The sequence below is a fragment of the Drosophila simulans genome, chromosome 2R (assembly GCF_016746395.2).
Source record: "Drosophila simulans strain w501 chromosome 2R, Prin_Dsim_3.1, whole genome shotgun sequence".
Classification (NCBI taxonomy): domain Eukaryota; kingdom Metazoa; phylum Arthropoda; class Insecta; order Diptera; family Drosophilidae; genus Drosophila; species Drosophila simulans.
This window is the reverse complement of record NC_052521.2, coordinates 19,292,380-19,314,519: the sequence shown is the minus strand read 5'-3', so window position 1 is coordinate 19,314,519 and position 22,140 is coordinate 19,292,380. Positions and strand designations below refer to the sequence as shown.

Sequence of the window (22,140 nt, the reverse complement as noted above, 5' to 3'; positions counted from 1 at the left end):
CCTTTTGCTGCCCAGCGATTTTAATTACCACATTCGGCAGCAAGGCTAAGAGCCAGGCATTGATTTGGCACAATTTACATATCAAAGCGAGCGAGTCCAACTTCCTGTTGCACACCCAAATACAAGAGCAACCAGCAGCAGCAACTGCAGCAAGAGTAGCATCACCACCACCACCAGCAATCGCAGCCGATGTTGGCCATGGGTCAAGCCCGAGTTGTTGGCCATTTACAGCAGCCAGTGACTTGGTTGTGATGTTGATGCGACTGCTGCTGCGAGTCCATTGGCCCTCATGCTGTTTACTTGCACCACTTTTTGTTGTTTCGCTTTTTTTTCTGTTTGCCACATTACGTGTTTGCTGCTCCTCGCGTTGATGCGGCTGCTGTTGCTGCTGCTTCGGATGTTGCTGCTGCCAGTGATGCTGCTGGTGTGCGAGTGCTCATTGCACTGAGCAAGTTCTTTCTGTGGGTATTAAAATTACTTGGCATGTAATTAGTTTGGCTTTTTTGTCCCCAGTTGCCTCTTGTCGATCGCTGCGTGTGGCCCCCCTCCGAAAACGAAAAGGTTCCCCAATGATGGATGCCACTTTGTCTTCGGCTGTTGCTGCAGCTGGAGGTGTTATTTTTATGGCTTTATAATGTGAGTCAGACGGGCTCTTCCTTGGTTCTTGCCCCGTTACGTGGCATGTCAATCACCTGGACATGGCTTTATAATTTGCACAATGGCCAGGAGTGAAAAGAAGTCGACTTGAAAAGATACGAACTGTCTTATCGAGAACGAAAGCTTCAACATCGATCGAAACTGCTCTATGAAGAGATTGGGTGAAATTTTCAGAGAAGATGAAAAGCATTCTTTATTTTCAATCAATTGCAAGGAAGAAAACCCGATTTTCTATAGCTCCAGTTCGTAAATGTTCCAAATTTCAGTTAGATAAATAACAGATATACAACCGTTCGGCCGAGCTTCCAAATTATTTTCTGTACAAGAGCTACAGTTTGCATCGTTTAATTTTAAAGCCCCCGTTCACTTCTTCTAACTGAAAGAACTCAAGAGCTGAAGAGTGGAGAAAGTAAGGCTGGGGAAATCGAAATGAGTGAATAATTCTCGGGCTGGCTTGCAGCTTCTTATGGATACTAAACCGTCATTAGTGGCAGAATCGCCTTGTACAATCGCTTTTCTTTCTCAGTTCGGTTCTTCAGTTCGTCCAGACCATCCATCAACAATTTGAGGCATCGATCCGTACCGCTTCCCCTTGCCTCTGATCTCTAGTTTTTATGGCACATTCTCCGGCACATACTGAGGTTTGGTCTCGTTGTTTCCGTTTGTGCCACTTGTGTCCAGTTGAGTTGAAAATTATTGTGATTATGGTAAACTTGTTGCTCTCTCACATGCTGCTGATCCCCAGCTGCGCACCTGTTGCTTTTGTGGTTCAGACTCGGATTCCTTTGCAGTTTTGCAGCTCGCTTATTGGTGTATGTGTATGCATATTTGCACTCATGCTGTTTTATGGCCGCAGTTTCCATTGTTAGACTCGTTTGGCCGCTTAATTGCCGCTTTGGATTCGGATTTGAATTCTGTTTGCTCGGCTCTTTTACACCATCATGCCAAGCACTCGGGATGTGCAGCTGCAGCATCTGGAGCTCTAAAAGGCGTGACTAATCAATCGAGGGCTCCAAAGCTCCGGCTCTTCCCCGGTAAATCAAGAAATTCCGATTTACTCAACGTTTATGAGCCCTGTTTTCCCTTGATTGGCACTCCAATGTCGAATTCATCATTGGCTCCATCTTTAGGCATCTTTTTCTCAGTTTTGGGTTTACGGCTCAGTCGCACCCAAGTCGAAAGGCAGAGGCGTTGAAGAGCGGGGAAACTGCGTGCCACAGCAACATTTGTTTTCTTGAACATTGCACTTGAGTGGGGGGGAAAATTTGAGGGCGTTCACAATGTATATCGACATAAATAGACAAGATCTGATTTGAGTAACCATAAATATTGCTGCCTTATAGCAAATGCAGCATAAAAGTCAAAAGTTATGTTTTTTGGAAACCTAATAAAAATATTTCTAAGCATTAAGTTATGCTCAATTGAAAATCAGTGTCAATATAAAACAGAAAATATACATTTAAAATGCAATGCCCAGTGTAATAGATAAATCTCTTACATAAAAGTATCTCTTTTATCCCGTCCCAGATCTGAACTACCAAAATTTGATGCTAATAAACAACGTTTTCGGCTCCGGCGAGACTTTCCCAAAAAACCTACACCGCGTTCTGTCTGACCTTCAAATTCTGTTGCTCTTGATTACTGTCGTTGCTTCTCCTGCCCCCGATCACGCCCAGCTAACGAAAAAAGTGGCTGCCATTTCACTCAGCCGAGTTTGAAGTCGAAGTTGAAGTTGAGTTCTTCACGACAGACGTGCAATCCATCAAAGCTGTGGCTGCCACCCCGCAGCAGCAGTAGCCGCATGGGCAACATGGCGAAAAAGCATAATACATAATAATATTTGTGCAAAGTGTTAAGGCAACAAAACAGCAGACAGTAGCAGACATAGTCAGACAGCCAGGAGGAGCAATCGCAATCCAGAAGCCGGAGCAGGAGTAGAACATCTAAGCAACAGGTATAAACGGGGACTGCGATGGGATGGGATGGCTTGGGGATGGCATGGGCATGGGCATGGGATGGGGCAGGATCAGTGGCGAGGCCCGAGGAACACTTTTAGGAGGAGGAGACGACGACAACGTTTTGTTTTAATTTACTCGACGCCGCCAACGACATTGTGGTTGCTTTTGTTGTTGCTGTTGCAGGCGATGTTGCTACTGCCCGTTGATGTGTTGCTGTTGGGTTTCCTGTTTAGATAGCTTTTTGTGATTTTATGCGATACACCTTCCATGTACAACTGTTAGGCAGGGAAGTCAGGGGCTAGTCCACTTTGATGTACGTACACTTTGAAATGTTGTTGATGAGTACGCGAGATTTTAAAAAGATTGCAACGCAGCGCAACGGCTGCGACGGCGGCAGATGAAGCTGCGACTGCAAAGGCGACTCTGTTGGCTTATATAATAAATTTTAATGCACGCCCGCCCTGGACATTCCGCCCGGTTGGATGGACTTGGTACGGATAGAGCTGCCAGCTAGCAAACTGGCTCACAGTGACTTCGAACTGTTTTAAAATTGGACAAATTCGGAATCTTTCGATGATGAAGTAAAATTAGGTAACTAGTAAGCTAAATATATAAATATATAGCTTGCTTCTTAACAAACACCGAATACATTAAGTGTATGTTGAGCTAATAAATGTATGTTTAGTTTTGTACAGCTCAATTAGTAGTGCACATTTTATAACTCCACTGTGCAGCAACTGTGTCAAAACAAAACTGCTTTTCACCCGATGTCGGCTGTTAGCTGGCCGGTGTTTTGGTTCTTCACTCTCGGCGGATATATGTGTTTGTCTTGTGTTAGACTGACACTTGACTAACCAACTAAGAGATAATCATTAGCTCGGTGTAATTTATGTAGAACCAGCGGCAGTTGACGGCCAAAACAAAAGACTTAGGACACGAACTTAACGTGACGAACGTCAGGCATGCAGCAAAGTAAGCCAAAGTTAAACTGCAGAATTATATCAATTAGGTAAGTGCCTTAGGAGAAGGTAGGCGCAATGAAGACAGCAATTTTGGAGGCTGGACTGGGAGACGCCCAAAAACTCCAAGTCACTGCCAACTCCGCACCGCCAGCGGCAATTATAGAGCATAAAACATCGATAATCATAATAATTAAGGATGACTAGGCAGAACAGAGGCCGCAGGAGCTGGCTGTGACAACGTACAGTAGCCAGCAGATTACAGCCTCCGATGGAGATATGAATCCCTCGCCGATGCGAGGATGATGCATCAAGTTGGTGCTGCTGCCACTGCCACTGCGCACATAAATTGTTAATTAAAGCCTATTTAGGAGTTTCGGAGCCCGAAATGTTTATTCTGCGGCGTGGCATTCTTTACCCACTGCCATGATTTGTGCATTTAGAAAGTATTCTGCCGACCGATTCCCCTTCCTTTGTTCGGGAAAGTCGTTTAACTGGAAAAGAACCCAAGTATAGAACCCCTGAATAGAGAATTCCTTTCATAGCTCTCAATCAAGAATCTTTGCTGGCCAGAAAATTGAAAGCTTTTGACTGGGGAATCTATAAATTTCAATGCTCTCAAAAGGCTTATTTCTGTTTGAGACCAAAACAATGCGGGGGGACCCAAAACTAAAACGCCGAAACTGTAACAAATTATTTATGAACTCCGGAGCACAGTTTGCGTGTCTTTTGTTTGCCCAAAAATCGTTTTTTTTTTTTTTTGCCTTTGATAAATAATTCAATTTTGTTTTGTTTGGGAATTAGCAATACTGACAAAGCGACAACAATTGGCAATTTGCTTTAAATTGTGTTGACACAATAAGGAAACCGAATACTGAAGTGCGAGGCGAAGAGAACGCCAAAATAAAGACGATAGATGTGCGAAGTTTGGCTGCAGGCCAAATTCAAGATAAATATCTAATTAAACAGCGCTTATGAGTCGCAAAACATTGTTGTGGAAAATGATTTCGATTTTTGGCCAAGATACAAATGATTCATGGCAATCGGAACAGTATAACCAACAAAAAAAACAGTAAACTTGACCCAAAAAGATCATGAATCACTTTTCTTTTGGCTTAAAAAACAAGAGAAATATACGATAACATAAAAATTATATGACTAAGTAAAAAGAAGAGACAAAAACGGTCCGGGTCAAGAAATAAATGCCCAAAATTGTGCATGATTTATTCGTTAAGAAAAAAAAGCCGTCAAGGAACTTGGCTCCCACTTACAGGCCTAAAACCCTCATTTTATAACCCATTAAAGGCATGATCGCAAACTTTACTCAACCAAAACCAAAAGAGCCAGTTTCAGTTTCACTTTGGCACCCCTTTTCATGCATGAATTGCTAGGGAAAATAAGCCACAATTTGAGTAATTTTCATTTGGCGTTTGTACGATTTTATTTTCCCAGCTTTTCACTTTTCCCCTGCAACAAAATATTTGACATTTTTTTGTCATTCGTGAAGGTTTCTCTGACGTTTTGATTAACAAAACCCAAACTGGTTGTGCAGCTAAGCAAAACCATAAAACGCAGCAGAATAAAGACGAATCGGTTTGTTGTGGTGGAAAGGTGCCCAAAGATCTCCAACAAAACGCTCATAACTGGAGCATGAATGCTTATTTAAGCGGGGATTTTATGATGATTTTTTCAGATCTTTTGGCAGCCTATCTATTGACCAGACATTAATGATGGTTGGCAGTAAACAGAAACGTTTATTTGGCAGCTTAAATGTTTGACAAATACCACGGGTTGTTAAATATTTTTACGTTTTTAGCACTTACCACTTAATGGGTTTCCAGTCTTAGAAGTGAGCTGCCCAGAATCTGAAAGGCGAAAGAGTAAAAGATTCCAATTAGATTTTCCAAATCGATTTTTGAAAACCACTTCCTGTGGGCAACTGGCGACAGGCTCATAAGCACATAAATCAGCAAACTTCATTAACACGACTGCCAAAATCTACGAATATAAATCTAAGCGCTGCGCTAGCAACGTGCAACGTGCAACTAGCAGCGTGCAACAGGTTGCAACTGCCACACTGAGTACGTGACCGTTCGGTGCAGGAATAAATAACTCAATTTGGGATCGGCAAATAGTGTTAACTTGAAATCTGGCAATAAATCAATGGCCAGGGGACCCGTTGAAGGCAGCTTGTGATTAGCACTCGCCCGATGGCTTATCTACGTGGAAAGTAATACCCAACCCCCCATCCGCGATTCCAGAAAAGAGTTCTTTCAATAATCAGCGGCACCAGGACCATGGAAGTCCCAAAAAACCAAACGAAACGAAATGAGAAACTCGAGATTGGGCAGCCGTCACTTCGCCTGACAGGCAATAACTTTGGCAATCTTTTCGACCGCTTTTTCTTGCTGGTCAAAAGCGTTGAGTTGTTTATTATAAATATTACAGAGTCGCGGCAATTTTGCATGCTTCACGCTTGTCTCGCCCGCAGATCTCAATCAAGCCGCAATCAAATTGAAATTAGGCTGTGATCCTTTTTGACACTGCCTTAAATTAAATTATTTTGGTTTAAATTGTAAAATTAATTGCCAAAAGGTTGCGGAGATTACAAGCTAAGGCTGAAAAGCTGTGGCGACTTTATTCTGGGTCTGACTACAGTTCTTTTTGAACAGTTCTTAAATCCAACCGGTTCTGATATGATTATTATTATGCTCGAACCGGTTTGCAAGGCAAACATTTTAATTTTATTCGGTTTTATTTTGCATTGTTCCTTAACGTTGGTCAAATTTTTCGATGGATTTCTGTTGGTGCTTTTTTTGCTTGAATTTTTAAACGTATTTGACACACACGCCGCTTTTTGGCCCATCTCGATTTAACTGTAAAAACTTGGCTTATTTGGGTGAAGCTTCCGATTTAATTTTCGAGTTTCTTTTCGCTTGGCTTTGGTTCGTTTACATAATGTTGGCATAAAATAAACTGCGATACGGTCAAAGATAATAGAGTTTTGTATATCGGTGGACCTATTACGATTGTTTTTGAACTTAATCAGTGGCTTTGTTGTCTTTGTGCCAAAAGCTAGTTATTATTATTAAAATGGCACTTAAGGCGAATGGCTTTCTTACAAGCTGCGGTTATACTTCCTTCACATTCGATTATATCTTCCGCATGTGGAGAAATGAAATTATGCTTACCGCAACTGAAAATGGCCCCCACACACAAAACAGTTTAATTTATTACCCCGGAAAACTCAAGGTTAACTCCACTTGACGGCTTTTCCTCAATGACGCGCAGTTTCCCCGCCAAGCCGCCCAGCTTTTCTGCACTGCACCCCAATCATTTCCCATGCGAAAACATTTGCGAAAAACGCAAGACAAAGAAAAATCATTAAAATCCTACATACGAATGTGCAACTGTTGGGCAAAAAAACGGGCAGAAAGACCACACTATATATATAGCCATATATAATCGGGAGAAAGAAGCGGCAGCATCTGCGACTGTGTTAATTATGTGCATTTAATGCTTTAATTAATGTTTTCTATTGAGAGATGAGACAGCGACGCTGCAGTGAAAGTTATAAACACTTAACGGCAATGAAAGAGCGAAATATTTTGCTCGTAAATATAATTCAAATGTTAATTGATAAACTTGTTAACTTGTTGTGCGTGTGTTTTTTTCGAGTGGGCAGTGGCCAAACGTATTTGATTACGGCCTTAAATTGAAATTGAAGCGGGTGAAATTTTAGCCCATTGAGACCATCGTGGGTTGTGGAGAGAATAATGAGATATATATGGTTAAATGGATTAAAGAAAGTAATCTCAGCGATACAAAAATCTTCCCAAATTTGGCAAGTTTATAAAAGAAGAGGTCTGTGTATTGTTTTTCTGTAAAATGATGAAAAGTTTCAAAAGAAGTCTAAAAATACGCACAAAGTTCTGCCTTCTGTTAATACCTATAGACTATAAATAGTAGCAATAATCCCTTTATTAACCGCAAAATTGATTTTGTGATGACTTTAAAAAAGATATCAAAAGATAGCTCGCATCGGCAATGAAACGGTAGTTTTGTAGCTAAACCTTTGTCTACGAAACGTATAATACAAATATTGTGTGCGATTATAAATCAATCCAATTTATGGTTTTGTTTGAATACAAATACCAAACCATAGACAGTCAGGGCCAGTCACTAATTCAAGCTGATGTTTTATTTATAAACTCGATTCTGGAAAGCGTTGACACGCAGAATCGCCGGGTAAAACGGACAGTTTGCTCTGAGGTTTATCTGGCTGTAACAATGGGACTTGTATCTTTGGTCCGTTGCCGCAGATATTTCTACATCCAGGCGGCACCTGCTTATTAGTTTCTGGTCCCATTATCCACACAGGCAGATAAAGACGGAGAGAAATTTGCAATTTTAATGAAGTTCGGTAAGGTTTTGCCGAACCGCAACCTTATGTAACCCGTGGAGTGCTAGTGCGAAAAGAAACCTCTCCGCCGCCCTGGCCAAGTTAGCTCATAATGGCAGGCCACAGTTTATGGCCCAAACCGAACGTGCACTTGGCTGGAGTCTCGAGCCGCGGCTTTTGCTTTTCCTCGGCCATAAACCGAGAAACAAGAAATTTCAATTTCAAATTTAAAGCGTCTAACTTTCGCTTTCCTCCGCAAGGAGATGCGGAGATTTCTCGTTTCTCGCCGAGAATCCCGCCAGCGCTGCAGTTACCGCATTTTCCGACTTGGCCAACTCCAATTAGCGACTAGGCCCCAACAATCCGCACCAACAATAAATCAAAATCTAATAAAAATAATACGAAAATTTGTTGCATGTGCTAATGTTTCTGCACGCTGTTGCACTAATGCAACCGGTTGCAGTCGCAGTCTGCAGTCCAGCGGAAAACGAAAAACAAAAAACAAACTCAAAATGAAACCGAAAAACATGGAAAAAGAAAACCCCAACGAAACCCCCAAAACAAAACTGCAAACGACAACCAGACGACGACTTTCCATTTTCAAATGTGTTTGCAAGTGTGTGTCTATATTTCGCTGGGTCCGCAGCCTTCTGTTGGCCAAAAGATACGCCGCCAACTGACCACTGCAGCAGCAGCAGCAACATCGACACAACAGCAACAACTTTTCATTTCGTTTTTCACGCGGCGCATGCCAAAAAAAAAAGAAGCAACCAAACTGCAGAGCTAGCCAAAGATTATGATAGGGAATCGAATCCGAGAAATCGGTACAAGAACTATGGCATGTGGTTCGTGATCAATAATGGCTAAATTAGTTATTCACTTGCAATTGGTACTGAACTTTGGCGTTAGCTACACCTACATGCATTTCAAAAGTTGTACGTCGACATGTATCTATAAGTGTTCAAACTGCTTTCGTTTGCCACTTCCCGGTAATTTCCCGACAATTTCCACGTCAGGGTAGCGTAGGCAGAGTTCGACTATATCGCAGCTCTATTGACGTTTGTCTGAGCTCTGTCTACGCAGCTGGATGCCTGTTAACCCCTCCGAGGCCCCACGAATCCACGAGACTACGAAACTCTGGGGAGTTGTAGGCAAAGTTGTGTGGCAAGTGGCTGGCTGGTTGGCTGTGTTGACAATTTCCAAGTTGACCGGTCTTTGCCTTTCGTGTTGGCAAATAAAACGAAGAAGTTGCCACCGGAGAGTGCCGCTGTCCCTTTTACCCATCGACTGGGTTATTAGTGGGCGCAATTTAAGTGCAGTGTATTGCACTTGTTGCCTTTCCTTTCCTCTCCACTCACACTCACACTCAATAGCAATAATTGTCGAATGCCTTTTTTGGCCAAGAGCAGCGGAAACGACGCGGTTGCTATTGCTGTTGCCACTGCAATTGCAGTTGATTGTGCACTTGCCACAGAAAATCGCCGACTACAGGTGGCCGCTTTGGATTTCTAATAGTTTCGAACGCCGTAGCGGTGGTTCTCTGTTCGAAAACGGAAGCAAAGCCCAAACAAAAAATGAAAATAAACACCAAACTCACAGCCAAAGCCGCCAGCAAAGTTGCTGTCGATGGATGACTCAAACATTAAATTCTAAAGGGTCTTTACACTTTGTCTGCGGGTCTTTGATTATGCGAACCAACGCGAGTCGTGAGTGTACTTCCGTTGAAGTCGACTTTGTCGGATCTTTCCTATATGTACACCTTATAAGTTTACCCTCTAAAGTTCAGAAGTGGAGGAGGAAGTCTGAGTGCAGCGGAAGCTGGTTAGGTGTTGAAGTATCAAGCAGCGTCAAAATTCCCCTTAAAAGTTATGTTTCTTATCCATGATCTTTCCGCGCGTAAAAATATCAATTAAACTGGAGACGACAGGGTTTAATGATGTTCTACCTGCATATTGCCTTTGGCTAAATATATATGAGCATTCGTGTTTGTTCAATCATTTATCATTTGGGACGGACGCGTGGGCCAAGCAGGTGAAGAAACAAACAAAGAAACAGAACTATAATTCTTACACTCAACGAAAATAAAGAAAGCAGGAAAAGCTTTAGAATACAACACAGTTCATGGAAATATCTTAACCATTACAATTTTTTTTCGGTGTACCCTTTAGGCTTAGCTGCAGTTTTTTGACCCCTTTGCTGTATTAACTAATTAACCGTTAGCATAACCAAGTACCAACTACCATTTCCACTGCCAACCTGCAGACAAATTTCCTTATGAGCCGTCCAAGTCTGACAAGTTGACGCCTTGGAAATTGTCAACGTCATCTAAGCCAAGTTAATGTTTATTGCCGCTGCTGTGGGGCACATTTTTTACCGTTTGTAAACTGTCATATTTCTTGTGGCAGCCACGGCAGCCGAGGCAGTTAATTTGTTATTATTTTGACATTAATTTGTTGATGATTTTCGAATGGTTTTTGTGCTTCTGCCAGTTCAGTTCTTCGAAATGTATTCAGCTATTTAAATAACAAAACTGGAAATTTTATTTCCCCAAGCTATGCTCAAATGAGCTTGGAACTAATGAATATTTGGGGGAAAAGTTTTCATTTCATGGAGCCTCAATCCTTAATGACATATAAATATTCAAAGAACTAATTTACAAGCAATTTTTAATTAATATAATTTAGTTTAGAAAAATTATATTGAACAAAGATGCATTCGGACCTCTAAGTCTTATACACATTTTGATTAATGTTTGTTCTGTCAACGATCCAAAAACACCAGGAAAACTGGAAACAATGCTTTTATTTTTAGCTTACGCTCACCTGTCGAAGGTTAACTAATTTTATGCAATAGCTAACCAATTTATGTACCACCAAAAATTCACGCAATTTCCTGCCTCGGCTTTCAGCTGCCCCAGAAATGCGAGCATTTTGTGTGGCATGCGACAGCGAAACGTTTTCGTTTTGGCCAACGCGAAATATTTCTGGCTAATTACGCCATTCGCTATCATTAACACATTTCTTAGTCATTGTTCTTGGCCAGTCTTCCCCCAGATCGCCAGTTAAGTTGACCCAATTTTCCTGACAAATAAAATAACAGTAGCTGTCTGTTCGGCTCACGATCCACGGTCCATTGTGTCCACGGCGGAGCAACTGAATCGGGGCGACTTTTACCCGCGCAATGAAATTAACATTTTTTGCTGCATTTTTTCGGCTTGCTGACAGACGCAAGGCGGAATTGCAACTGCAACTGCATTTTCCCGCCGCCGAGCACTGCAATTAAATGTGAGACTAATTTGTGGATCACCAACTTGCCGATGCCCAGCGGCCATTCGGCGGAAAATGCAAGTGGATAATACCAGAAAATGAGGGTGTTCAAGTGGGTTAAGAAGTGAAAATTGAATGGTCAGTGGACTTTTTGGGTACAACATTTATTTAAATTGTGAAAAGCTAAGTCTAAAAAGAATGTATGTATTTGAATTTCTAAAAATCCAATTCATGGGTCTAAAAGTTTACTACGAAGTAGGGAAAGAAATTCGGAAACAGCAGAGTAAGTGCGGAAAAGTATATTTTTTCCTGCTCTGTGAGCGAAAATCTCAACGGAAATCATTAGGGGAAATGGAAATGGCGGAGAAAAACCGCCTTCAACTTTAGGCCGGTAAAAACGGCCCAATCGACTTGCAGCTGGGAAAAGCGAAGGCCAGGGAAAAGTGTCGCCAAGTGTGGCTTATTGTCTGGTTCGACACGTTAACACTGGGTTCACACGCTTTTTATGGTGGCCACATTAACGTGGCCAGCAAATGTTGCAAATGTTTCTTGGACTGCGGATTTGGCAGATCATCATCATCATTATCTTCATCAGAAGCAGCAGGCGGCAATTAAAACTCGCGCGAAAGTAAAACGTTTTACAGTTAACAAAAGGAAAATAAAAGATATATCTGTATATATACTCGTATAGCCATGAAGAAGCAGAAGACTGGGGAACCCAAGCAACAACAGCAAATTGCGTATTCAAAAGTCATTAACAAATGGTTTTTATTGCACTCGTTACCTCAGTTGCTCGCTTTTGTTTGCTTTCGCTGGACAGCAAACGTTTTTCGAGCTGCATTTGCGAAATAAAATTAAGTGAAAAAAATACATATTTGGTTTTCCAATTATACGCAATTAAATGCAAATCAGCCGCATGCTCGGTACCCCTTGCCAATCTCAATTAATCTACCGTTCGCATAAAAAAAAAGATGAAATATTGAACAGTGTCAGGAGCTTTAATTACTTTATTACCCGAGATTCCACAATCTGAAGAATGGATGAAAGCAAAAAAACAAAAACAGGATCGAGGGCGGTGGCCTTAGCGGTTTTTCAACTTAAGGGGCCGACAAAAAATTAACCGAAAGACAAATCGCTTACGCCCCCTCTGCCATTTTGATGTTCCGAGCGTCTTTCTTCAGCAGACATAACCGACATAACAATTTAGTGTAACGATATCCGTACAGCACATGGGCACATAAATACCGAAGAGATATATGCACGCGAAAAATAATTTAATTTATAACAAAGCTCAGTTGCAGGACATGCACAGTGGTACCAGGTGGCGAAAAAATGCCAGCTTGGACTGCTCAATCCTTGAGTTAAATAATAATATTAATATAATGGGGGCAATGGAAGGTAAGAACTTTCCTTTGCATCTATTATTACAGACATATTCTACTCTCCCATCTGAAGTATTTTCGGTTTATTTCCATGGCTTTGCCCCACTGTCTCGTGTTTCAATGCGAAATTTGACGATGGCCACACAACAAATACGCTGGAGAATCTGGACAGAAGGCCCCCTCGCAACCGGAGGCCACACAGAAGAGGCGGATCCGAAAGCCCCGAATTGGAGCCCGAAAAAATGAGAATTAATATGAAATGCTCTTGGGCTGGCAGAGCTCCGAGCTCGGCTCAGAAATAAAAGAGGGAAAAGCTGAGGCTCAGCTGTCAGGCTGGGTCAATGGAAAATTAATTAAAAACCCAGCCCATGCGGCCAACGAGGAAAGTAACTAGAGAAATGGCTCATTACAATAATTACGAATATGAGTGTATATACAAATGGGAATACCGAATGAGAAGAGGAGTGACTCAATCTACGTGCACTGCACAACAATATCGAGGAGTCCGCGAAGAAGGCCTAGAACAAGTCCCACAAATTGATTGCCCAGAGTGGAGCATGGAGAATTGACCCACTGTGGCCGAGACGGCCATGGAGAATTGGTATAACTGCGCTTTGCTCGGCTAACTGTGGCAAGACCTCAATCCAGATACAAAACGCCGCTTGGCACGCTCGCACCTCTCCGTTCTTCACTCTCGGATCTCGATTCTTGGCTCTCAATTCTCCAGCTTCGATTAGCAGCGATTCAATTTGTTGGAAAGGCACCCGGAGGCAGCTCAAAGCCAAATAGCCACTTGGCCAATTTGTTTATTTACTGTAACGCTTAACAAGTGAGAGTTCCAATTAGATTTGGCAGGGCGCTTTCCCCGTCAATGAACTGAAAATTCATTGAAAACTAAGAAAAAAAATTGGTTTCTAATAAGCTGAAAGATACAGCACAAAATGTTTAGTTATTACAAAGTATGCTAAACGAAAGAATTTTCTATATTTTTGCTTTAATCTACCATAAATAAAAGGTAGGTTTACAATCTTAAGGTTGTAAATGCTGCTGTAAATCTTATCACAGCCTCAGAATCCGGCCACTGATGCAAATATTTACATGCAAGACCCGATAAGACACGATATAGAGAAACTCGGTTGTAAACGCATATTTGCTGGCGATAAATGTAAGATAAATGCTTTGTCTTAAGCGAAGCAGATGGAAATCCGAGGGGATTTTCATGAAAATGTGTTCCAGTTACTTTGGAATTTCCACGGTCTTAAGCTGCTGCATCCCATTTCCATGGGCAACGCCCCTGCCCGGAAGCTTTCATCTGGCGGTGTTGCAACTGGGTAAATGCAGCTACTTTTACTTTAGACCAATCTCCAGCTCTTTTTTTATTTCGAGCTCTGCTTGCATAAGATACCTGTACCAGGCTGGATGGGGTACGGGCATAGATGCATGGCTACACGCCCCAAATAAACCACTAAACCGGTGACACTGCGCCACTCCGCCTCCGCAGCACTGCTCCCCATGTCCAAGTAGCTCCGTAGGCTCCATCCACTCCAATCTGAGGCAAGTTGGGGCCCGCGAGCCGCTAATTCAAACAAATTGCAGCATAAATGCATTATAAAAGGCAGAGGAGCTGCATCGGGCGACACAGTGTGACAGTAATAATGTCACTCGCAGTCAGAAACGGACGTTGGGGAGGGGTTTGGCTCGGGGTCTGATATGGATATGGATATAGGTGGAATAGGGAATACCGAAGCGTGAATGCCAGTGATAAATTAGCTAGCTTCAGCGGGCTGGCCATGTGTGGGCATCGCACAGTGGTAAGCGGGAAATTCGTGGATTTCTTATTAGGAAGTAAAGAATATAAAGATGATAAGATAACTAGCGCTGTTATGAGAGCTTTCAGCTTAGATTCTCTTCCAAAAAGTACCCATCAGATCGAACTTAACTAATGCATCACGCCTCAGATTCAAAGTTATTTACAACATGTTTAGAAATGCAATTAGACCCCATGACGTATTGGAAAACCCCTTCCAAAATCGAATAGGATTCACGCTGTTTTCGGATCGCTCCATCGGGTCAGTGAACCGCAATGAACCGGAATTTGCTGTGCCCCTTACAGTTAATTGATTGTTCTACTCCATTTGATAAGCTCTCGGCAATTGCTCATTTGTGGCACAATCGGAGCACTCATGTTAATAGTTAATTACAGCGCCGATCTGGCCCACTGTGCCGCATTGCCACTTGGAAGATGCAACTGCAACGCGGTGGCAGACAAGCAAGTGTTTTGTTGTAGTGGCTGCTGCTGGTGCTGCAGCTAATTTGATTAATGATAAGCCTGGCTTAACTGACGACGATTGTGATTCATTATGTGCGCACAAGCCGGCACACTTAGCACAGCAGATACAAATGCAGATACATCGCTGGGGAAACGCTTTATATCTATCTATCTATCGGTAGCGAATTTTCATTAAATAGATTAGGGGGCTGCCAAACCAAGCCGACGCGAATCGAAGAAAGAACCTCACTTTATTGCGACGAACAACAAGTGGTCGTTGTTATGCGAACATTGGATCGGTCTTTGACGCGTAATGGAAGCCACAATTGAATTCACTCTATGTGTATCTACGAGATACAATTTTGCTGCTTTTGATTACATGCAATGAGCCATTTCCTCTACTACAGCCCACTGAGTGCCCGACTGATTCTAAATGCATACAACATACGTATATGGAGACGGTCTTCTTGCCATCCAGCATTTTGTTATTGCACCTCATTTGGGCCGAAACAGAACGCTGGCTTTATTGCACCAGAAATGCCAGCATGTGGCAAGTTAAGTAGTCTATAAAGTGGCAGAATCCAAATATATAATTAAACTCTGGGCTGGGCATGATTAAAACTTGAGTGCCTCAAGTCTAGTTAAGTTAAGAAAGCTATAGCTTCTATGGGGTAAACAGTAATAGATTAAAATTGAAAGGAAACAAACAATCTTCTCCAAAGATTCCTACCCATACATGGCATCATTAAAAAAATGCGAATTATCTAATGCAGATCTCAGGCCAACAGCAACCAATTTGGATTTTTTTATTGAACTTGCACGATTAAAGAATTTTCCAAGCCCTTGTGGTGTTACTGCTGGCAAAGTAAATTAAATTGGAGCATAGGAGCATACTAGCCGGCCTTTCTGGCCTCCTTGCCGGCCTTCTCCTTTTCCTTTTGCTTCTCCTTCTCAGCCTTTTCACGTTCCTTGCGCGCCTTTTCGCGGGCTTTCTCGCGCTCCGCCTCCTCCTTCTCGAGCTGCGCCTCCTTCTCCTTCCGCTTCTTTTCGCGCTCCTTGTCCCTTTCGGCCTTGACCTTGGCCTTCTCCTTACGAATCTTCTCGCGCTCCTTCTCCTGCTCCTCGAGCCGCTTCAGTTCGTCCTTCTCCCACAGCTCAAAGGCCTCGCGCTCGGCGGCCAGGCGCTGCAGTTCATCCAACTCGGCGTCTGTGATGCCGCCATCCATGTCGCGTTGCATCAGATCCACCTCCCTCTCCATGGCCGCCTTGGCCCGGCGGCGACGTATGCTCAGCTCCCTGGCCTCCACTGCGTCCTGGTGGCGCTCCTCGCGCGCCTCCTTCTCCTCCCGTCGGCGTTCCTCTTCGATCTCAAATTCCTCCATCTCATCCTCGTTGTATGGATACTCGGGAATGTTCCAATTTAGACAGAGGACACCTGAGGTTAAATGATACAGTATGCAGAAAAAACAAGGGCCAAAGTATATTTTTTTCCATCGTAGTTGCAATTGAAACTAAAAGAATTGCTATACGATATAATATGCTATTCCTACCTGACGATAAAGCAAAGCCCAAAGATCCCCCTGCTGCCAGGAAACCGGTGATAAGGATAAGGTTATAGCGGCTGTTTTTGGCTGACCAGGCCTTCATAAAGTCGCCTTCTGGCTTTGGGCAATCACTGAGCACCGCGTGCTGACCACCACTGGCAAAGTAGCCCGGCTTCCGCTTCATATTCTTGTCGCCTCCAGGACATTTTGGCGGCGGTTTGGTGGACGGGGGTGGCGGTGGAGTGGCCTTGACCGCCTTAGGAGGCGTGGCCTTAGCGGCTATTTTCTGAGAAACCGTATTATGGATCAACATCTGGCCAAAGCGCACTGGGGGTTCAGGAAGGTTTAATTCTACGTTGAAGCGAGAAACTTCTGGACATAATTCTTTCACTCACATCCCCTCTGGAGACGCTCTTTGGTAGCTATCAAAAATCGGGACATGGTACTTGCTCTTTACTTCCCTTCTCTGGACCTGTGTGGTCTTGGGAAACCGTTGATTTTCTTGGCCAAGTGTTTGCCTAGTAAAATATAAAATTTTTTTCGCGTCACAAACTTAAAAATCTCAATTTGATGTCAATATCAAATGTTTCTGTTTTATACCACTTTTCTACGAGTGTGTTCTATAGATTCGTAAAAAAATAAGATTCTGTAGAACTACTTCTGCATCAGAAATCGTGCGGCCTCTCGGGTGGCATAATGATTTTAGAAGACCATCCATGTTGGAAATTTAGAATATTTCCCAAGTATTGTCAAATCAGTTAACCCGAGTTCCCGAAAAAATGAGTAAATGCAGTGAACCAGTTTTCAGCAGACTGCACTTGGTTGGTGATAACAAGCCAGATACACAAGCGTACAACTAGAAAATCGTGTACGATAATTTACACAACGGTTTTCGTGTAAGACACAAAAGCTCGGTCGATAAGAACAAGATACATAACCCCGGAGTAGACTAGACTAGGGCATAGAGGTGAGTGGGGGGCACCCAGAGTGACCCAGAATAACCAGAACTGGGAACCCACACCGCCCCATTCCCATTAGCATGTTTCGGAAAGAGAATTTCACGGAAATTTATGATGCCCCAAAGAGAACACACCTCGGAGAAGGTGTCACGTGCGGCTGTCAAAAATCGGTTGGTCGAAACGAATGCATAATGCGGAGTGGCCAGTCGGCCAGACTCGAAATCGAAAAGTGGCTTGCTTGGTGATAAAGAAGTTAAGGCTAATCGCAGAATGCGGTCAACAAACTGGTTCTTTCGATCTCAACCAACAAGTGGGTGGACGTCGCTGAGTGGGTGAAATGCAATTGGAACCATGAAAATAAATTGTTTATTCAATAACCAATCTTGGAGCATACAAATCAACGACGGAACCGCAAGTGACCGGGACCCCGCTTGTAGAGTCGCTTCCTCCTCTTGTTATCCCGACGAATGGCCACTATCGCAATGAAGACGAATCCCAGATAGAAGACGGCGGCCACAAAGCACCGGGTGGACACGTCCTGGTAGGCCTCGTCCGCCTGCTCCTTGAAGGCCTCCTGACTGTGGAAGTGGTGGGGCAAGGGCAGGGACTCCAGGAGCATCAGTGACTGGACGTAGAAGAAGACACCCAGCAGATTCAGCATCAAGAAGCCCCAGGCGCTCATGAACAGGCAGAACAGACAGCACTTGCGACCACAAAACATTTTCAGCTCGATTCAATTCCATACGAACTTTGTGCGACAGTGTAGTCGAGTGTTGCTCTGACCGCAACAGGTGCCAAGTTTGAGCCGACTTCGAAAGCGAAACCGAGACCGAAATCGAAATCGGAATGTATTGGACCACATACTATACTATACTATCCATCTACATACGCTCGTACACAAGTACAACCTTGTGCGATTTCAGCGGCATTAGATCAGAGTGGTCGGATTATGGAGTTCACGTACCCGTGCCTCTCGCTTTCGGCGGTGTTGCGATTGGGTTTGTTCAACTCGAAATGGCTTAGATTCGATCTTAGCCATTGATAGACAGCTGACAGAGCCAGTCTTCTATATCATTTGCACACATATGAGTATGATATAGTGGCAGCTCAACTTTCGGTCACAATATCAACACTTGAAAAGCACGTTAAGAAAATGATGTATACTAGATTCTTCTAAATATCAATCTTATGCAGAACTAAGACCCGCTATATATTTGATATTTCAATTTAGTGGCTGCATTTAGTTCTGCGTATTTATATCAGCAATGATTTTTAGAGAACTGAATGTAGGCCATGCCAACCAAGCAGCTGATTCATTAAAGGGCAGCCTCTGATTTGAATTTCCCTTGTGAATCATGCTAAAGAAATTGCAATCAAAATAGCCAACTAAATAATTAAGCAATAATTAGTACAACTTACCGTGAGTGAGTGGTTGATGTTCTCGATAAATCCGCAGAGCAACAAAATTTTTGCCACACTTGCAAAGAAGAAGCAGCAGAAGAATTCACAATAAAGTTTTTACCAGTTTCTTGAAACTCCGTTACAAAACATCAAGTTGTTGTGAAAATTCGTATGTCGTTTTCGCGGTTGCTAAACCTTTTTTACACTCTGTTGTTTTACTAACGTTTCCTTTATTATGTTTGTTTAGGCGAATTGTCGTTAGTTTTATGGGTTACTAGACACGATTAGAGAGAAATCAAGAATTAGGAGAATTAAACTTAATCGATAAAATATTTTTTACTTTTTCAGCACATGTTGCAACTTGAGACAAAAGGCCTCAGCCCTAATTGAGTAAATATGTTTTTCTGGCAACTTAAGCTGCGGATTTCGTACAGCCACAGAAAATGGGGGTCAAGTCCATTAGGCTAAAACCCGATCCCCAGGCGAAAGACCTTGACATTAGGGCGGTTGCTCACTGAACTTGGTAATATCTTAAGTGTCTCGAATTCCCTTTGCGCAAATCAATCAACTTGTCTTATGAGAGCACGGAGAAAAATGAAAATAAGATCACTACATTTTTATTTAAATGATATTTCATGGCTTATTTATATACATGTAAAGAGTATCAACCTAAAGTTTGATCTTATATTTCAAGAGAGTGGATGTCAAAATATTTTTCTTCTCTTATTATTTTTCCAGTGTGGAATTTCAGTTACAGTTATATGGTTGTTATTTGCCTTATTTGCTTAGCACATTCTTCATTGCAATCACACAGACACTTGCTTTGATTTGTGTATTCCGTTTTTGTTGTAAGCGCAATTATCAGTAAAAACATTTATATAAAAAAACTGCAATTTCATCAAAAAAATAGTGTTTAGCTTTCAGTTTAACTTTTCGCTTGAATTTGTTAGTGTCTTCACTGAATTTTATTTGTGCTTTGTGAAAAAATAATGTACACACTGATAAGAGAGTAATTAATTTTATGCTATAATAATTCACTTTATATATTTATTGTTTCTCTCACGTTTGTGATTCGCTTTGGATATTTGTTGTTAAATTGGTTTGCTTCGCACTTTGGGACACTTCTCGATATTTAAACATAACATGTTTTTACGAATTCTCTTCTCGGAAACCGGTATGCAAATCCAAAAATCAGCGCAATATATTCAAAACTATTCAATTGTATTTATCGAATTCTGCGTGCACCTTCACTTCGAGTTCTCGACTCCGATGCGACCGCCGCGCTACGAAAACAAAGATTGAACACGAGTTGAGTGGCGATGTGGCTTAAATAGTTCGCTGCTCTCACTCGCGTCGCTCAACGAGAGGCGAGAACGAGTCTCTCCAAAACACAAAGAGAAGAGCACCAAAGCATAATATCTGAAAAGAGAAAATTAAAATTTGATGCTCTTGTTATCTCTCTTTTTTTTAATAATTGCATATAATATTTAACTTGCTTATAATTAGAATTAAATATTTATATTTATTATTATATTATTATTAACATTAATTGTATGTTAATTAAATTAGTATAGTTATAATTATTAACACTTAATAAGAACTTTAATTTGAAACTTATTTCAATTATAAAATAATTCAAAACTGCATTCTTGTTTTTCTCTTTTTTTTCATTCACTCGAAGTTTCCACTCATCATCATATAAAACCACTTTTTTTTAATTTTCATACTTATGAACATTCTCTTTAAATATTATTTCACGGTCTACGATAATAATTTCAATTATGATTTAAATTGCATGCATTATGAGTGCACTTAGTAAACATATAGGACAGTAAATACATTGACCAAGTGCCTTAATCGAGTCAGTCACTCAATTTGCTTCGCTTAATGTCATAGGTAAAGGTAAGCGGGCATGTGAAGGACAACTACTACCCACTGGCGCACCACCCACTGGAAAACCACCCACTTGAAAAACACCCACCCATTGTTTCGGGTGGATACTTCTGAATGCAGTCCGTTTGGCATTCAAATTTAGTGCAAAAGGGCAAAGTGTTTTCACTCTTATCTTTCAATGTCAGGTGAAAAACTTTACAATGTATACGGCAGCAAAACGAAAATAGAACTAGAAATCAATAAATTAAGATTATAATTTCAATATATAAATGAAAGTACTTAATCTATAGTAGTAGTATAGTAGTATAGACACATCGTTATTCCTAGCAGTGTAACTACCAAAGTCTATTCATATTCTGGCTCTTTGGGCAAAAACACTTTCCTTAGTTAATGCTTCCCACTCGTCGGCCAATTAAAGCCTCACTTTTATGGCGAATTAATCGTGCTCGCTCAGAGTTATTTAAGCCTTATTAAAAGCAGATCTCCGAGCGATTCTGTTCCAATCTGTTCGCTACCGAATTGGCCAAATCCGCTTAATAGTTGGCTCTAAAAGGCCGGCGTTTGATGTGGGATCGAAGCGAACTATCGATTACCAGATTGGGCTAACAAAAGTTTTCGTTTTCGCATCGCGGATTTCCGCTCCCAAGCTACTAGAGTTTCCATACTATCCCCAATCGATCACCGAGTGGCGTCTCAGATCAGAAGAAGGTCATTCGACACCGCCACCGCCGCCAGGATGGGAAAAGGGGTTAGCCCCTGAGTCTGGCGATTAGCATGTTAGGCCAACGGTTCGCGGCGGCTGTTTAAGGTCTATAATTAAGCGACATAAACTTGGGTATTAGGCGCTAAATACCCAGAGACACAAAAAAAAGTAAAGTAAACCCCTCGAGTGATAAAGCAGGGGGCGGGGCGGCGGAGGGGCGGAGGTGCGCCTCTTCTCGATTTGCATAACTGTTCGTTTAGGCCCAGAAGTCGGGGGCTATGGATATGCCTTGGGTCTGGGTTTGGGCCTGGTTATGGGAGTTGGCATGGCATGGGTATTGGTATTGCTATCGGTATGGGCTGCATTCGAAAAACAGACGGACGGCATATGAAAACGGAGGCAAACACACGCACACACCTGAATTTACCTGGCCACTGCACCTGTCCACATAAGCGACCTCATCGTTGGGCTTTCATTTGCTGCTAGGAAAGAGTAAATAGCGCGCGTTACTACTTAGCCGCAGAAAGTAGTAGTAGTAGAGTATTATGAAACAAAGTAATAGCCATTAATCTAAAATACTAATAAGTAGCAGATAGTTCTTACTTGCCCAAAAGTGTTATCTTCTTGCATAAAATTATGCAAAGGTAATAATATATATGTAGATATTAAGAGCATTTGAAATTCGTCTGTTGAAGCGCTAAGTTTTACTTTCTTCATTCCTTTTGCCCCCCGTAGAAACACAAAAGA

General features: G+C 42.1%; 3 protein-coding genes across 4 annotated transcripts in view; all 3 read right to left on the bottom strand.

The window, feature by feature from the left end:
* Window positions 1-20,129, bottom strand: part of LOC27208017 — a 35,805-nt gene extending 15,676 nt beyond the window's left edge. Inside the window, exons 1-3 of one of the 2 annotated variants that reach the window (XM_039292203.1) lie at window positions 20,043-20,129; window positions 18,816-19,071; window positions 5,398-5,439 (exon numbers count right to left, since the gene is read on the bottom strand). The gene's annotated coding sequence lies outside the window, so the exon portion shown is untranslated. Of the gene's footprint in view, window positions 1-5,397; window positions 5,440-18,815; window positions 19,072-19,860 lie in introns of both variants that reach the window. The other variant, XM_039292204.1, reaches the window with a different exon arrangement.
* LOC6735672 (myb-like protein X) lies at window positions 15,657-17,031 on the bottom strand. The gene is made up of 3 exons (XM_002082554.3): window positions 16,833-17,031; window positions 16,444-16,764; window positions 15,657-16,328 (listed from the first exon to the last, which is right to left on the bottom strand). The coding sequence occupies exons 1-3, from the start codon at window positions 16,876-16,878 to the stop codon at window positions 15,787-15,789; spliced, it is 909 nt and encodes a 302-aa protein (XP_002082590.2). The 5' UTR covers window positions 16,879-17,031; the 3' UTR covers window positions 15,657-15,786.
* Window positions 17,120-18,236, bottom strand: LOC27206188 (ribonuclease kappa-A). The gene has a single exon (XM_016168725.3). The coding sequence runs from the start codon at window positions 18,115-18,117 to the stop codon at window positions 17,794-17,796; it is 324 nt and encodes a 107-aa protein (XP_016029035.1). The 5' UTR covers window positions 18,118-18,236; the 3' UTR covers window positions 17,120-17,793.
* Window positions 20,130-22,140: the final 2,011 nt, after the last annotated feature.

Excerpts from the sequence above, each read along its gene's own strand:
- LOC27206188 (XM_016168725.3), bottom strand. The coding sequence starts at position 18,117 with ATGTTTTGTGGTCGCAAGTGCTGTCTGTTCTGCCTGTTCATGAGCGCC.
- LOC6735672 (XM_002082554.3), bottom strand. The coding sequence starts at position 16,878 with ATGTCCCGATTTTTGATAGCTACCAAAGAGCGTCTCCAGAGGGGAT. Across the intron at positions 16,765-16,832 it reads AGAGCGTCTCCAGAGGGGAT|TGCGCTTTGGCCAGATGTTG; the intron begins GTGAGTGAAAGA and ends CTGAACCCCCAG. Across the intron at positions 16,329-16,443 it reads GGGCTTTGCTTTATCGTCAG|GTGTCCTCTGTCTAAATTGG; the intron begins GTAGGAATAGCA and ends ATTTAACCTCAG.